The sequence below is a fragment of the Rhinolophus ferrumequinum genome, chromosome 10, assembly GCF_004115265.2.
Source record: "Rhinolophus ferrumequinum isolate MPI-CBG mRhiFer1 chromosome 10, mRhiFer1_v1.p, whole genome shotgun sequence".
Lineage (NCBI taxonomy): Eukaryota > Metazoa > Chordata > Mammalia > Chiroptera > Rhinolophidae > Rhinolophus > Rhinolophus ferrumequinum.
This window is the reverse complement of record NC_046293.1, coordinates 27,317,102-27,333,410: the sequence shown is the minus strand read 5'-3', so window position 1 is coordinate 27,333,410 and position 16,309 is coordinate 27,317,102. Positions and strand designations below refer to the sequence as shown.

Sequence of the window (16,309 nt, the reverse complement as noted above, 5' to 3'; positions counted from 1 at the left end):
TTCGCTTATTAGGTAGAAAACATTTGTGGAGTTGGAAGAATTGTATTAAATTAACATAAATTGTAATCTTTCTTTTTACAGTATTTTCATTTCTTTGCCAAATAATGTACTGATATTAATTTGTCCCCTTGTAGTTTTAAGGAAGAAATTGTACTAAACTTTCTTATATACATATTTTTCATATTGAAGTTAAAAGTTCAAATGCCTAGAAATGCTTCATAGATACAACCATAGTTTTGAAGAAAAACTGAGCACCCGCCATGTCTTTAATTGGCATTTGCCCAATTCAGCATTATCTTGGCCAATATATTAATTGGCCTTAAGCCTTTGACATTAACAGAGAGCTACAGTCTCCTGGTATCCACATAGCTCACTCTCTCACCTCCCTCGTGATCTTTATTTAACCATTAGAGTAAGGCCTTTTGATCTCCCCAGCTCTCCTTCCTTCCCTGCCTTATTTTTCCTCCATAGCATTTATCACCATCTGTAATACAACATATTTTGCTTTTGTTGTTGCTGTTTATTACGTGTCTTCCATCACTAAATTAGGAAAACGGGCATTTTTGCCTAGTTCATTTTTCCTGCACAGCAGTGCCTGGCATTTAGTAGGTGCTCAGTAACTATTTCTTAGTTGGCTGAATGAGTTATAGTAGACCTGACAGATGCTTAAGAAAACCAGGATGTATAAATTAGTTCCTATCTGACCTCTGTTTGGTTTGTTCTGAATCTCTTCTCTCTGGCCTCTTGACTGCAAATACCCTTCCAAAATGTTTTCTCCTCCCTAGGGCCAACCCCTAGCCACATTTTCTCTTGCTCAGCAACTCCTCCTAGGGATCCTTCCATTTCCACCCCCCCCCCCCCACCTCATCTCCAGGCCCCTCTTCATTGTTTTCAGGCAGGGTGCCAGCAGGAAGCATTAAATGTAGAGGGGTAAGTGAGGGAGGCTTGGGGGTGAGGGGTGTGTTTAGGATACATGCATGGTTTGGTAGAAAGAAAGAGGAAGGGAGCGAGGGAAGCCTAGATGAGGATTGTTCTGGGGGATCAGGGAAGGGGACATTGGTGAAACAGGTGAGCATAAACAGGAGGCAGTGCTAAGAAGTAGAGACAGAGGCTCCAGTTGCGCCAGTCCTCTTCCTTAGCAGAAACTTGGGGAAGGCTTCTCACAGACCTGGCCTCTGCCTGGGCTGGCTTGTGTCTGAAGCAAAGGCATTCTGTTTAGTCTTTGAAGGATGGCCGCTTTTCCAGCCTTTATCTGTGGCTCCTTGAGATGTATGTAAGCGGCCTGAGCCTCTGATAGGAGTGGGTTCTCTCAACAGTGCTGTGGGTTGGTGAGAGGTGGCTGGATTTTATGGTGCTAGCGAGTGTTGTCTCCTGGTCTGGTGCTGTCTAGACAGTATCCTTATCAGAACATGTGTCCTCTATTTTGGGGTAAGAAAATACAGTTAAGACACTAATAAGCAACTGAAAAACATATGAAGCTTATATAGTCTTGGCTTTGGGGAGGGTGGTTTTTGGTTTTTATTTTTATATTGATTATATTTTACCAAATACCAGACCTCAGAATTTCTCTCAGGGTTTAACCCACAGCATATGAGGCAAAGTTGCTTTAATCAAGGTAGAATGAAGACAGGCAGTGTGTACGGTGTTTCCAAAACGTCCTAGCCTGCTTTTCTCCCTTTTGATTAGTTCAGTTTTTCTGTTACCGAACAGTCTATGTTTAAAGCTCTACTGAAAGGCTGTTTGGTGTATCTTGTTGCCTATTTCTTCAGTTTTATTGAAGGAAAAAAATTTTAAGACTAGCGTGTAATTTAATAAAAGTAAACTTCTCACCTGATTATATCCTTTCCATAAATTCTGTGGGAATTTGAACTTGATCAAGCCCAACCAAATAAGGCTCAATTGCTTTCCTCACTGAACAGGCCTTTTAAGCACCTTATAGACATAGGATCCTGTTCCTTCTCCTGAGAATTTCTTTGTAAAAGGACGTGTTTAAAGTGGAAATGTGCCTCTCTGAGGGGTCGTCCCTGTCTCCTTATGGATCCCCCTTTTCAGGTCAGCAGGCCTGGCACGTTCCTGGAGCTTTATCCTGCATGCTGTCGGCCTTGCTGTGGGCTTTGGGACTGGGTATGTTAGGGCAGCAGTGCCTGGTGACAGGAACTGTTGGCGTCGACAGAAAATAACCCATGGCTAGATGGGGAAACTGTGTGTGAGAAAGGTTCTCGTGTGTGTGTGTACGTGCGCGCACAACGTACCCACTGTCAGTATGACTGACTGACCTAGAAGCCAGGATTATGTCTGGTAAGTCGAAAAGACTAATTCCTCAAACTGAGGAGAGAAATGCTTAATACAATCATTTAAAAATGACCTTAATCTTTTTAAAAATTTTCTGGTTGGGTGTCATGCAAAGTTGGATGCAAAGTGAATTTCAGTAAATAAAACTCCACTGATTTCCATTATAAAGTCATAGGTACATTTCTATAGATAACTGAATGAAATCTAAAAATAAATTGCATAGAAAAACTTTAAAAATTATATATTAAAGGGGGGAGGAAGTCTTACGCAACTCATGTTAATATTAAATGTGATAAAATACAAACAAATTGCTGAAATTTAAGATATACTAAAATTGGCATTTCTTTAGGGGATTTGCCCATTTTGTTCCCTGATTGTACAGTAATTTTGTTACTCTAAAATACTGCCTCAGCATATCTCTAACCTTTCATAAATAAAGTCTTTTAAAAAGTCTTTATTTCTGAAAGTGTGATACTTTGCAAATATTTGTTTAGTGGCCCTGGTTAAGGTTACTAGTCTTCAGTATGGTAAATAATTATTTGCCTTTTTTTTTTTTTTAAAGAGAATTAGAAAGCTTTATTAAATGTGTCGAGAAGGGTTATTTAGTTGTCTTTTGAAGGGTCCACTGACTCCCCGATTTCCTCGATGGCAGGCTGGGAACTCCACACCCTCCCAATGAGAGTCTCTGCTGTCCTGCTCTGGCCTGCTCTGGCCCCATCGCCTGGGCATCAGGGTGGGCCAGTCCCCCCGCCCCCCGCCCCGTCACCTCACGTGTTTCCTAGGCCTTGAGCCCCTTCCTCAGGGTCAGCAGGGGTGGGATCAGCAGCAGAGGGACACAGCTGAAGGACAGCACAGCCACCAGGGAGGCTTTAAACCACAACACCTGTGGCTTCTTGACCTTCAGCAGCCCCGAGACCACCATGTAGGTGTCCCCTTCCCCCAGGAACTCATGGTGCCACCCTCTCTTTGTGTGGGAACAAAGTCCAGGCAGGGTATCCTTTAGAAGATAATTCCACACATCCATGAATGTGCGCTGTCACATTTTAAATTTCTCTTAAGTCAGAGTAGTTCGAGAGGATGCTCTCTCATTAGGATGCCATAAAACAACGTGCTGACCCTTCAAACACACTGTTACGAATCACTCTTCAGCTTTTAGGTCCTCAGGTAAACAGTTGATTGAAAAGGTGTAACTCTAAGGGAAAGGGATTGTGGGCTCACAGTCCCAGAGAGCAGTTTCCAGGCCCTCGGCCTCGTGTGGAAAGGTGCTGGCTCGTTTATTAGATGGCCATCAGCTGTTACCAGTTAGCCATTAGCCATTAATATAACTGCTGTGGCTACACTAGGGGGTTGGTTGGTGGGTTGGCAGAGAAGCAGATGGCGGATTGCGGCAAGTGTGGTTAGCAAGCGTGGATGGCGGATTGCGGAGCATGTGAATCCTACTTCCTGTGTCTGTCCCGGCCGCCAGCGAGACGGGGGTGCAGGAAGACCCCTCGTTGGGGTACTGGCGAATGTTTGCTTTTGTGTCTCGACTAGCCGCCATGGAGAATATAGTGGTATGACTCCCCTACCTATGGCTCCATGGGTGTTCCTTTTTGGCCTCACCATGTCCTTCCTGCGTTCTTATGTGGGGAGCGGGAGCTGAGTCCCTGCATTACAGGGGAGTTATCTTTTAAAGGTTAAGTGTTTCTACAAGTTTTATTTAGATTTCTAATAGTGCATGTGTGGAAGACCCATGGATATACAGATTGTATCACATTCTAATTAAATATTGAAAATAATCACATTAGAGTATTAAAGTGTAGGAAAAGGCAAGATACACAACACTATATACTGTGTAGCCAGTTGAAAAAAGAAGGAAAATAATATACATTTGCGTTTTATGCTGTATTCATTTAAAAAAAAGTCTGGAAAAAATCAGAAGAAACTATTAACAGAGGTTACCAGTTAGGGCCGAGGGAGGACGAGGGTGGGAGAAGGATTTTCAGTATGTTCATTTTTTTCACTTACATATATTTGTTGGAGTTTCCATATCATGGCAGTTTTTAACAGCTTTATTGAAGTATAACACACAATGAACTATATGTATTCATAGTACGTATATATTTTATACCTTTCTTTGAACCATATGAATATATTACCTATTAAAATTGGAAAGAAATTAATTAAAACTTTAAAAATTGGCTAAGTAAATAGATAAATAGCAAAGCAGGCTTCCCCTGGGTTTTATTATGTGCACCTGGACCTTTATGGTTCAGTCTAAGATTTTTTTTGTTTGTTTCGACTTACTGCAAAAATTTAGGTGAGGTCTAGCTTGTTGGTTGTGCCAACAGTATAATACTCTTTTTAAAATCCTACCTCATGCAAAAGATTTTGAAAATGAAACTGTCACGTACGTGTCCCTGATGTCAGGCTATTGACATCCTTCGGAATGAACAGTGAATGCAGAGACATTTCTAAATTAAGATGAGGACTTAACCAAAATTCTCGAGCTGTAAATAAACGAGGTTTAGGGCCATTGTTCCCCATCCTCCACGCCCCTTTGGCAGGGCTCTGCCTCTCACATAATCGATTTGGGACTCCAGAAAATCAGACGTTGGGCATAAAGGAGGAATAGGAGGGCTCCAGCTGGCCTCGGACAAGGTAAAAGAGTGTCACTTGATCCTCGTTTCACTTCCACTCCTTTGCTTCAGTTACATCCTCATATTAGGGTCACTTTGACCAGACCTTTGCTTGGTTAGGGAAAGCGTTGTTTTGTATCTGAAACTACTGACTGGTTCTCTGGGTAAGAATGACCATCTTCTGCCCAGTAAAACTGTTTGCCGTAACCTGTGTTTGGTTTCAGTGATTTGGGCTTATGAGATTTGGCTGAAGGGAAGCAAAGATGAGAACTTTCTAATTCCACTTCTGCATGTTTGCTGTCTTCTCCCTCCCATTGTCCCTCGATCTGCTAACCCAGATAACTCCTTTGTCCCATCCAGATTTTATCATTTCGAGGAGCCAATCAGACTCAGAGACTCAGTGCCATTGTTAGAGTCAACTTGCTCTTGTTCTCGGATTTCCACTTTCTGTGCCACCCGGGCATCCTCATGGACAAGTCGCGTCATTCTTTCTCAGTCCAGTTTCATTATGGGAATGGGTACTTAGGGAAAACAGGGTAACCCAGTAGTAGGAGCCCTGGTTTGGGAATCAGACAATCTGAGTACAGGACCTTACATTGCTGTGAACTGTGTCACCAAGTAGTTAGGACTTGATTCAGGACTGTATCCTTGGCAGGTGCTTTGCAAATGTATTAGTTGATTGACTAGCGTGAATTTTCTGCTCAAGTTTCTTCAGTTGAAGACAGAGATGACTTTTGTACCACATTGCCATTAAGCTTTACTGAAAATAAATACAATTAATATAATGAAGACAAGAAATGGGCGAGTAATGTATTCTGTGGAGCTGATCTACAAAATGTGGGGGTGGGTGAGGTGATGTACTCAGGTGCCTTCTAAGTCTGTGTGTGTCTGGCTCCATATAAAGGATGGAGCTCGGCTGCAGTGGGACTGGAGGATGGAACTGCTGCTGTTTTTATTTGCTGAGTGGTGACTTAGATTCCAGATGCAGGCCTCTGGTCACCATTTCCCCTCCTTTCTCTGTATTATGTGTAGTTGCTTTTTTACTTACTCACTTTAGAGAACTTAGATAATTTTGTCCTCAAACTTTGTGAGGAGACAAGGCCAATTTTACATTTACATTTTATAGATGAGGAAACTGGTTCAGAGAGGTGATATCATTTGTCCAAAGTTACATAATATGTAAATGGCAAGGCCACTTCTCTTTGTATCCTGCTACCTCTTCTCTGTACTTCAGTTTCTAATTTGTAAGTTTGAAATTAGGAAATAAGACCCAATGATGTTTGAGGGCTCTACCCTCCTGATCTGAAATCAGTTAATCAAATATTTATTCAGTATCTTACATTGTTTGGGAACAAGAAGGATTTTAATTATAACAGTGTAAATTGAGTATGTTATGTGCAAAGCACTGTGGAGGTAAGAAATATAAAACCTTTGCCATCAAAGAGTATATCCTCTAGAAGTTGAGTGCCACATACTCCGATGTGAAGGGTCAGGGAACTCCAGGGGGTGGTGGTTTGGGGAGACTGGCTAGTCACAGCTGAAACTCCCTGGATGGAGCTGGGGACGTTGCAGGCCCCATCAGTGAGCTCAGCATTGGTATGACAAGAATATCAGCCATTTTTGTCCTTTCTTCCTTAAAAGGCAGCTGAAATTTATACAACCTTCTGTTTTTCCTGCCTCTTCTCTCCTCCCGGTGGACAGTTTAAAGGGGTGTGTGCTGTTTGTCTGGGTGTGTGTTTGTGTGCACACACACAGGCACACCATTATAGTAATTCTCAAGCCCTCAGAAAAGATTTTTTTTTTTTGGTCCCGATTACTGGGCATTGCTACCCTGGTCTTCGGCTATTGTTCTTTTGTGCTATTTTAAAGAAATAAGCAAAGAAAATGGAGGAAACCCATTTGGAATAATAATTCTTCAAGCAGCTTTTTATAGCTGTTTTAATTTCATGCTATAACTCATTTAGTTCTGGGCCCCGGCGATTACAATTCATGACTATGTCTTGTTGTTTTGTTTTCTTCGAGTTTTTATATTTTGAGGTAAAACTGCAGTATCATTAGTATGCTTTCCTGAAGCCATACCTAATTGTCCCTTTTGTTTGTTTGTTCAGATGAAACAGTGCATCAAGTATGGAATTAGATTAATGGGGTAAATATTATGAATCATATACTCTCCCTAATCTGATGCTCTTTCTTTTTTTGACCCTGTTTTGTTTTCTGTCTGTCTTTCTCTCTTCGTGTAGTCTTTTCAGTCCAGTGTCAAGCTGTTGGAGCGAGGGAGCAAAGGTAAAGAATGATGTAATGCACTGGCCGCCCCAAAGCATCTTTTGTTGCGGAATGGTTATTCCAGTCATCTCTTTATGAATCAAATGTGAGGGGCTGCTTTGTGGAAGGAGTCCTTTGCAAGAGCACATCAACAGGAAAGAGAAAGAGACATTCACTTGGAGGGCTCTTGCTGAAAATGGGTTTAACTCTCCTTTTGCCCGTCACCACCAGCCTGACCTCATACGTTTTTAGTACAATGGAGTAGCTGAGCCTTTGAGCGCACCACCATTACATCATCGTGGCAAATTAAGGAAGGAGGTGGGAAAACAGGACTTACTGTTGTCATGGCCCATGAGATGATTGGAACTCAAATCGTTACCGAGAGGTTGGTGGCTCTGCTGGAAAGTGGAACGGAAAAAGTGCTACTAATTGATAGCCGGCCTTTTGTGGAATACAATACATCCCACATTTTGGAAGCCATTAATATCAACTGCTCCAAGCTTATGAAGCGAAGGTTACAACAGGACAAAGTGTTAATTACAGAACTCATCCAGCATTCAGCGAAACATAAGGTAAAGACTGTTTTTTCCCTCCCCTTTTTAAAATATGTAGACATACTGAATGGGAATAATTTTAAATGAAGCCTCATTTTTTAAGGGGAGAAAATAATTTGAGAAAGTTTGGTTGCTTTTAAACTTCGGTGTAACTTATGATACCTTAAAATAATTTACTCACCATATTGTCACATTAAAGAATATTTTTAAACTATACAGAGGGGTTAACTTGTTTTAAGTTGGTCAAGTGCTGTTTTCCCATTAATGGCTTGCTAAAATTGTTCTATTAACTTAAACACTAATAAAAAGTTATAATTAATACATTATATTAATAATTATTAGCAATTATATATTATGTACTAGTATATGTATTATTGATAATATATTACTATATTATTTTTTATTGTCTATATACTTACTGAAAGGAAATTATTCCTTTCAATGGCCTAAGAAAGAAACTAGAAACTATATTAGAAGTGCTTTTGATTTGTGGGAAGATAAGGTAACATTGGTCAAGACTTAAGGATATTATCTTTAAGGAGTTATTCCTAGGAAAGCAAACTGTTATCTTTGGTAGATAAGGCTATTTCTTTTCTTCAGGAATGAAAATGAATTCATGTTTTACTTTTATTAAACAACTGATTTCTTTGTTGTTATGTGGAAACCATTTTTTAAATATTTCTTTCATTCAAGTATCATTATGTTTATTTTGTCTATTATTTTGTTTTACATGCTTTACCATTTTATAGTGTTAAGGATTTAAAACCAAGGAGCTTTGAGCACCTCTACACAGAAATAGCATCAAATTGCCTTTTAAAAGTTTATTTTTACCAGCATTTAAACCATTTGTATGCTGTTTTTATCCAGTAGGTTGACTGTATCTCATTTTTATTAAAATTATTAATTGAAAACCGGAAGCAGTTATTTGCTTCTGCACCAGTAGTTTATGGGATTGTTTTTCTCACCTTCCTTCCTAACAGTCTCACACTTGCATTTTAGGTTGACGTTGATTACAGCCAGAAGGTTGTAGTTTATGACCAGAGCTCCCAGGATGTGGCCTCTCTGTCTTCAGACTGTTTTCTCACTGTACTTCTGGGTAAACTGGAGAAGAGCTTCAGCTCTGTTCACCTGCTTGCAGGTAAGGCTCATGTTGGAATTGAAAGGTCTCAGAATCTCATTGAGCTCTATGAGTAAGCAGTATTTTACAGGGAGCTCAAAGTACAGTAGATCATTACAACTATGACGTTATTGTGTACAATGATTTGTTTATAGCTTTTTATTGACATAACTATTCTGTTGAACTCGAATACTGTCATCCTTCCGCAATGGCCAATGTATTCTTGACTTAGCTCAAATGCCTCTACCCTTGGTATTAGCTAGAAGTGCCACATAGATTTGTGTGCCGGAATACATAGCTCAAAGCCAGCTGCTTCTGTCCATGATTTTTCCATTCATCTGTGTTACAAGAACACAAGATGCTCTACATCTCAGCTCCTGCACTTAATTCCCTGCCCCTGTGGAAAGAAGCAGACCGGTATTCTGGTGTCAAACTCTTATTAAACATTTATATTTAAAGTGGACTCCGGTGATAAGATCACGATTCTTGGATATTGTGAAGAATGAGGAAGGAAGAGAATGTGTGTAGACTATTCTCATAATTAGGGGGAACATTTTAAAACTTATTTATTTGTATATTTTTGTTTATTTTCACAACTGAAATAAAGTCTCAACTTTCAAATGCTAAGCTACCAGAAAGTACATGGGAAGACTAAATATTTCACATCTGCTCTAAAAGGAGATGTGTGAGTTCCATCTCATCAAATTTCTTTTTCTTTTTCTTTTTTTTTATTGGGGAAGGGGAACAGGACTTCATTGGGGAACAGTGTGTACTTCCAGGACTTTTTTCCAGGTCAAGTTGTTGTCCTTTCAATCTTTAGTTGTGGAGGGTGCCATTCAGTTTCAAGTTGTCCTTTCATTCCTAGTTGTGTCGGGCGCAGCTCAGCTCCAGGTCCAGTTGCCGTTTCTAGTTGCAGGGGGCGCAGCCCACCATCCCTTGCGGGAGTCGAAACCGGCAGCTTTGTGGTTGAGAGGATGCACTCCAACCAACTGAGCCATCCGGGAGCTCAGTGTCATCTCAGCTCAAGGTGCCGTGTTCCATCTTAGTTGCAGGGGGCAGAGCCCACCATCCCTTGTGGGACTCGAGGAATTGAACTGGCAGCCTTGTGGTTGAGAGCCCACTGGCCCATGGTGGGAATCGAACCAGCAGCCTTCAGAATTAGGAGCATGGAGCTCTAACCACCTGAGCCACCGGGCCGGCCCTCATCAAATTTCAAAGCAGGCTGTTGGCCCTTTGCTTCCCCTGTTTTGCAGACATTACTAAAGTCTTTTCACTCACATGGGCTCCCAGAGTTGGGAGTACAGTTTGACAATGCACAGGAACCCTGACCACAAAGCTGCTTGTCCGGCAGACTCTACCACAGTGTTAAGCAAGGGTGCTTTTAAAAATGTGACCTAAGAAAAAATACTGATAGTTTCATTTTTACACCTTTAGTCTTGCGTTGTAAGGAGGGTACCGTGAGCTTAATATTATTGGCAATTATTAGAATATGTATAAACATTTCAGTTTTAAGAGAGTAAGATTAGTCAGTTGTTGGTGTGTGAACACTTTTAAGCTCAGTGCAGGTTTAGGTAAGTTTTCCATGTCTCCAGTTCTCTCTCATCAGTCAGCCTTTGCTTCAGTTCCCAAAGAACAAGGGTCGTCTCTTGTCTCAGATCATCCATTGCTACATCTTTCGTTTGTGCTGTGATTCTGTCTGATCTGTCTATTAGTATCCTTGAGCGAAGCCAGTTTACTTTAGAATGTTTTTCAGAATTCTGTAACTGAGAATGATAGTGTTAGATTCTGGCTCTTGTTGATAGGTACGTTCCCTCGCTGGGAGTATTAATGTGTTAAGTATGACAACTGTTTAATTAGAGTTCCAGTAAACTAGGTTGGTGAGTTGAGGATCTCATTTCATGTTTCTTGTAGCTACCGTGAGGGACTTGGCTTTGGAATCCTAGTAATGGGACTAGAATTTTTCCTGAAGAGGGTGCAGCAAGACGTGCTTCATGGCCAAGGGATTATCCCTCCTCCGACCTCGCTCTCTATTGAGACACTGTTCCCTGTGGGGTGGCCTGACGTGACACTTGGCCAAGCTGACATTCCCGTGGAGGAATGAGCTCATGTTGAGTTTCTAGCTCAGGTGTTTTAGTTACTTGTATACCCTTTTTCCCCTTTACCAAAGAGCACACCTTTGTTACCTGGGAAGGTTTTAAAGGTTCTTACCAGTCTCGTGCCCCTTTGGGAGGGGCACTCATTGGGCAAAGAAGAAAAAGGACTCAGTCTGATCACCTGGGTCAAGCCTAGGGACACATGGAATGACATGCTGAGTCAGAGCACCCTGACATCCCCCCTTCATGCAGGAAGTGTGTCCTAGACCTACACACAAGTCCACTGAGGCAGCACCAAGAACCACAGTGAATGTATCGATAGCACCATGTCATCACCCACACCCTAGAATCCTGTATTTCGTTTAGTTTAGGAGGTAGGTGGCTTCAGGAACCAGATTACCTTTTTGAGGAGTTTCTGAGCAGCCAGATCTCTTATGATACCTAAGAAAGGGTTCTGGATGGTTAAAAACCTCCCCAACCATCCGAAAGCCTCTGACCAGTTGGCAGTTCCCTTGGTTAGTGAGTCTGTTCCACAGAGGAGACAGAGAAGTGGGGTAAGTGGGAGAGGATGCTGGGAGAGGTATGGCCATCCATTCTTGGCAGACTGTTTTTTTGTTAACGTCCAGTTGGCGAGGATGTTCCAGGGATGTGAGAAAGGACAGATCCACACATGTTTCTTAAATATGTTGCTTTGTGGGCGTTGGGGGAATAACTGTTGAAAAGCACGCTAGCTTCTCACAGGTGCAACAGGAAATTACAAGGTCACTGGAGACAGTTTTCACTACAAACTGCCCCAGTTGCTTTCAGCAGTTAGAGATGCTTGTCGGCCTCATGTGGATGTGATAATAGACAAAGTGGTTTCTTGGAGTAATTTTCCCATCAGTTTAGAGCTTTTAGCTACTCTGAGATTTTTCAGGAAGAGAACATCAGATATGTGATATGGTTTTTATGGTCATTATATGTGGAAGCGAAGAATTGTGACCCAAAGTCCATTCACATTCTCAGGGCTCCCTGACCCAGAGAAAAAAGACTTTGGAGGAGGAGAACAAGAGGACTTCCCCAAGAAACTCTTGCCCTCAAACAGGAGGAGGCCCAAACTTACCTATGTGACACAGACATAAAAAGATGAAGGCTTATTGAGGGAAGGGAGCATTGGGTTACAGGAGACTGTACTGGAATGCAGCGGGCTGAATTCATTAATACCGACCAGGCTTTGGGTCTGGGGCTAGCCTCGTAAACTTCAGCTTCCACCCTGCAGGTGGAAGGGGTTCTTTTAAGCCGTTTTGACAGCTGATTACCAGTGAGACTGGATTCCCAAGCCTTCTCATCCTGAAACTTAGAACCTGGTCCTGCATTGAATTTTTGCGTATACTGCCCACATCTGTGGGCCTACTCAGCCAGGACCTCGACCCCTGCCTGGCCAACTGTGCCTTTTTCTAAGCCCACTCAGTATTCTGAACAAAATGATTAATTGTATAGCTGTATACTATCCTGTTACGTCTTTCATTTTTATCTTAAAAATCTTATTTAACCTTATATTGTCACCTTTTTCATTTGTTAGCTTAACTCCCCTACTGGATTCTCTTTTTCAAGCTGAGGACTATGTCTTGTTCATCTTTGTGTTCCCCACAAAGCCTAGCACTTCCTAACTTTTAATAATTATTGGACATATAAGTTAGCTTACATGTAGGTTTATACCATTTATATTTCATAAGATTCATTTTATTAGTCTAGAATATAAATGATTGTATTAAACAGTAATGAAACTAATCTGGAAGTGTAGCAAAGCTTGAGATTGTTTTGAAATAAACGATTTCCAAAGTGTATTTGTTCAGTTCAGGTAGAGCAAACATATAGCTGCTATGGTAAAAGTGTCTAAAATGAAAAGGTTTCCATCTGTTTAAGTAGATTTAAACATGATTTTAAGATTTAATAACTGCTGCAATTAAACAATGCTCATGTTGGTGATCCTTAAACACTGAACTTTGTTAAAGAGTTTTTAGTTCTAGAAACCTAGCTCCGCTCAGAGAAATACAAGTTCTTAAATCCATATGAGTTGAGAATGGTTGAAATAATTGTGTGTGTGTGTGTGTGTGTGTGTGTGTGTGTGTGTGTGTAAACTGGTTGTTCTATTTGGGCATCAGTTTCCCAATAACCAAGACAAACCAAACCATAGCATTGTTTTACACCCCCCACCCCAGGATTAAAAGGTTTAATCATCAGTAGCAGCCTCATTTTAGCCAAAAAGAATGAATTTGGATCCCTTTGGAAAGTTCTCCATCGTCATTGATGGATAGGTAATGGCAAAACCATTTTTTCCCACGTTTTTCTTCAATTTCAGAGTCAGTTATAGTAAGCCCAGTTAAAGATGTGTCTCATAATCATCTTTAAAAACGAGTCTTAAGAATTTGAAGTAATGGAATGACAGAATGGTGTGACATTAGGAGGGTCATATTAGATAATGTATGTGAAATCTCTATATTAATAGTCTTTTTTTTGTAAAAAAATTATGAGTTAGAAAACAAAATAAAGAGTTGCCAGCACTGACTTATTGATAACTTTTTTGGTCTTGTTAAACTTCAGAAAACTAGTTCTCTTTGTTTCTTGGCCTTTACTTATTCACTGTGTATCACTTTATTCTGCTTGCCTTTGTCTATTATATTTCTAAGGGTGCCAGATTGCAAATAAATATAGAAGAAGAAAGAAAAACTACTAAATTTGGACTTTTGTGCTAACAGAGAAAGGACTATAAATGTTAATTTAGGAAAAATAAAAAGCAACCTACAGATGAACAATACTGTTGTATTATTTCCCCGTCTTTCCCTACTGTTACCTTGGAGTACCAGCAGAAGGGACCCACAACAGTTTTTTAATCCTACAGCACTCATTTCTATCCTGTGATGAGGCATGGGATGACCTTACAGCAAAAAACCATAAATGAAGCACAGACTTCAGCCCTCTCATTTACAAATGAGGAAAATAACGGAGCCCTTGAGTGATTCTCCCACAGTTCTCACTGTGTGCCCAAGGCCCATAATCCACAATAATTTCACAGTCTTCTGGAATTTCATCAGAGGCTGGACCAGGGAAGCAAGGGTGCCCATTTCAGATCAGGCTTCTCCTGAAAGGCTCTTTTTGTGGTAGCTCTCTTTCAGCCTCTGTGGATTTCAGGGTCATATTCTTACTTCACATTTTATGGAATGAGCAATGTATAAAAATATTCTGTATATAAAAAAATTTTAAAGCATTAAGTTATTTCAGCCAGAGGGGATCATCAAACAAAAATCTGACTACTCTGTGCTATGCTGAAGTCCAGCTCTGAATAATGAGAAGATGCCATTTATTATGCACTTACTATTAGGTACAGTGCTAAGGGCTTTTATAAACATTTAGTCTCTGATCACAGCTAAGGTTTTAGATTAACGTTTGTTATAGTTAAAGGCCAAATACACATTTCTTTGTTTTGAGTTAGATTTGCTAGTGTAGTCAGAGCTGGGAGTGAATAAAAATGTATTTCACTGTCTCCACATTTTCAGTTTAACAGGGATCTGGACTCAGTCAGCAGTTCTGTGTAATGTATAGCTTTAGTGTCATGGCACCATTACTGTCCTTCCTGGTGGAAGTCTAGTAAAGCCTGACCTTTCTGGTTATAGATTTTGCCATACGTGCTATTGTTATCATCAGTTCTGTTACCTAGTTTGGCATCTTTTGTCTCTTCGTCTAGAAAAGGGAACTCTTTAATCATTCCATTTCAAATCCTGGAGTGGTTGGTAAAAGAGAGTGATATTAATGAATTTCCGTAAAAGTACTACAGTTATTCAGGAATTGGCTGTTTTCGTGTTTAAAAGCCATAGTGACGGAGAGCCACTGAAAACAGACTCAAAACAGGTGCTGTTGTGCTCACTGGTTGCCATGTATTTGCTGGCTCTGCTCTGCACTTCCGTTTGCATGAGGCTGTCTGCATTGGATCATCTTGTTTCCAGTTGCTACCTGCCGGTGTGTGGAAAGCCAGTTTATGTCACTTCCCAGCTACCAGTGGTTAAGACATAATGCCTAAGGCTGTGTCTTTTTAAAACATGGGACTACACACCAGACTAAAGATAGGTCCTCAGTTCCTCATCCTGTTATTTTGCACAAGTCAGACAAAAGCTCCCTAGATGACAGCAGTGACATCAGCCTTCCCTTGCCCCAGTCGTGCCATCTGTGTGCTCTGGAGCAACACCAGGTCCGGACCTTTTCATTCAGTCAGCCTCTCCTCCCTGTGTTTGATAGGCATTTTGTGGTTGGGCCCAGGGCTGGGCTCTGAGGGGCGGGTACCAACACAAGCAGGTCTGCCCCACTCAGTCCCCACACCTTCCTTCTGACCCCTCTGCATTTCTCCTCCTCTTCTGCTACCAACCAGGTCAAGTCAGTATCGTCCCTCCCTCGGATTGCCCCAGGAGCCTTTTAAAGGGTCTTCTTACATCCTCTGTCTTGCCACTTTCCAATCCATTACTCACACTATAGCCAAAGTTATATTTTTATTTTATATTTTTAATGTACTCCTGATTCTATCACTTCAGTTTAATATGCATCAGTGCTCTTAGGATAGATTCTAAAATCCTTAACAGACTCACAAGGCCCTGTAGTGGCCAGCTCCTGCCTACCTCTGTAACTCCATCTCATACACTTGAAGCCCTCAGTTTGTTTCTCGTGTGTTCATTGTAGTGCTTTAGGCCTTACCTGGGTGGTGCTCAGCCTGCCGCATCAATCTGTCTGGGCCTTCACAGAGGGTCTCTTCCTTCTCCCCAGCTCACCGAGGTGTCTCCTGCTGGATTCATTGAGGTTGGCAAGCCTCCACTACCTACCAGGCAAAGTTAGTTTCCTCTGTTATATGTGCTCCTTCAGCTACCTGCCATAATTAGTTAATTATTCATCTAATTATTTGGTAAAAGTTTGTCCCACTAAACTGTCAATTCCGGAGAGGCCTTCTGTCTTGGTCACCACCGTCCCCATCACCTAGCGCTGTGTCCAGCTCACAGTAGGTGCTCATTAAATGTCTCTTTGAGCTTAGGTGTACATCCCTGTGGTCTCTAGTATAGTTCGGTTGACTGGACAGGTATCAGTCAAGTTCCTCACTGCTCTGTGAAGTCTCCAGGGAAGCTGTGCAGTTGGCCAAAAGGAGCACTGTTGACAGAGCGGAGCGCACAAAGGTCATCTGGGAGAGCCTGCTGCAGGGTAGATCAGAGAGCTTTGAGCATCCCACAGAAAGCCCTGAGAAATGAGTTGTGTGGTGATTCATGGACAGTTTACAAGTTAGTCCAATTTGGTTCTTAAGAGTCATTCTCCAGAGACGAGACTCATGTTCCTTTTTCCTCTTGACTCAGAGCGTTC

General features: G+C 41.4%; 1 protein-coding gene across 4 annotated transcripts in view; it reads left to right on the top strand.

Moving 5' to 3' along the window:
* The window catches only part of DUSP16 (dual specificity phosphatase 16), a 96,469-nt gene that overhangs the window by 47,445 nt on the left and 32,715 nt on the right, over positions 1–16,309 (top strand). For all 4 annotated transcript variants that reach the window (XM_033116916.1, XM_033116918.1, XM_033116915.1 and 1 more), the window contains 2 exons: positions 7,151–7,744; positions 8,726–8,864. In XM_033116916.1, coding sequence (XP_032972807.1) covers positions 7,517–7,744; positions 8,726–8,864 — 367 coding nt within the window. In that variant the 5' untranslated portion in view covers positions 7,151–7,516. The remainder of the gene's footprint in view (positions 1–7,150; positions 7,745–8,725; positions 8,865–16,309) is intronic.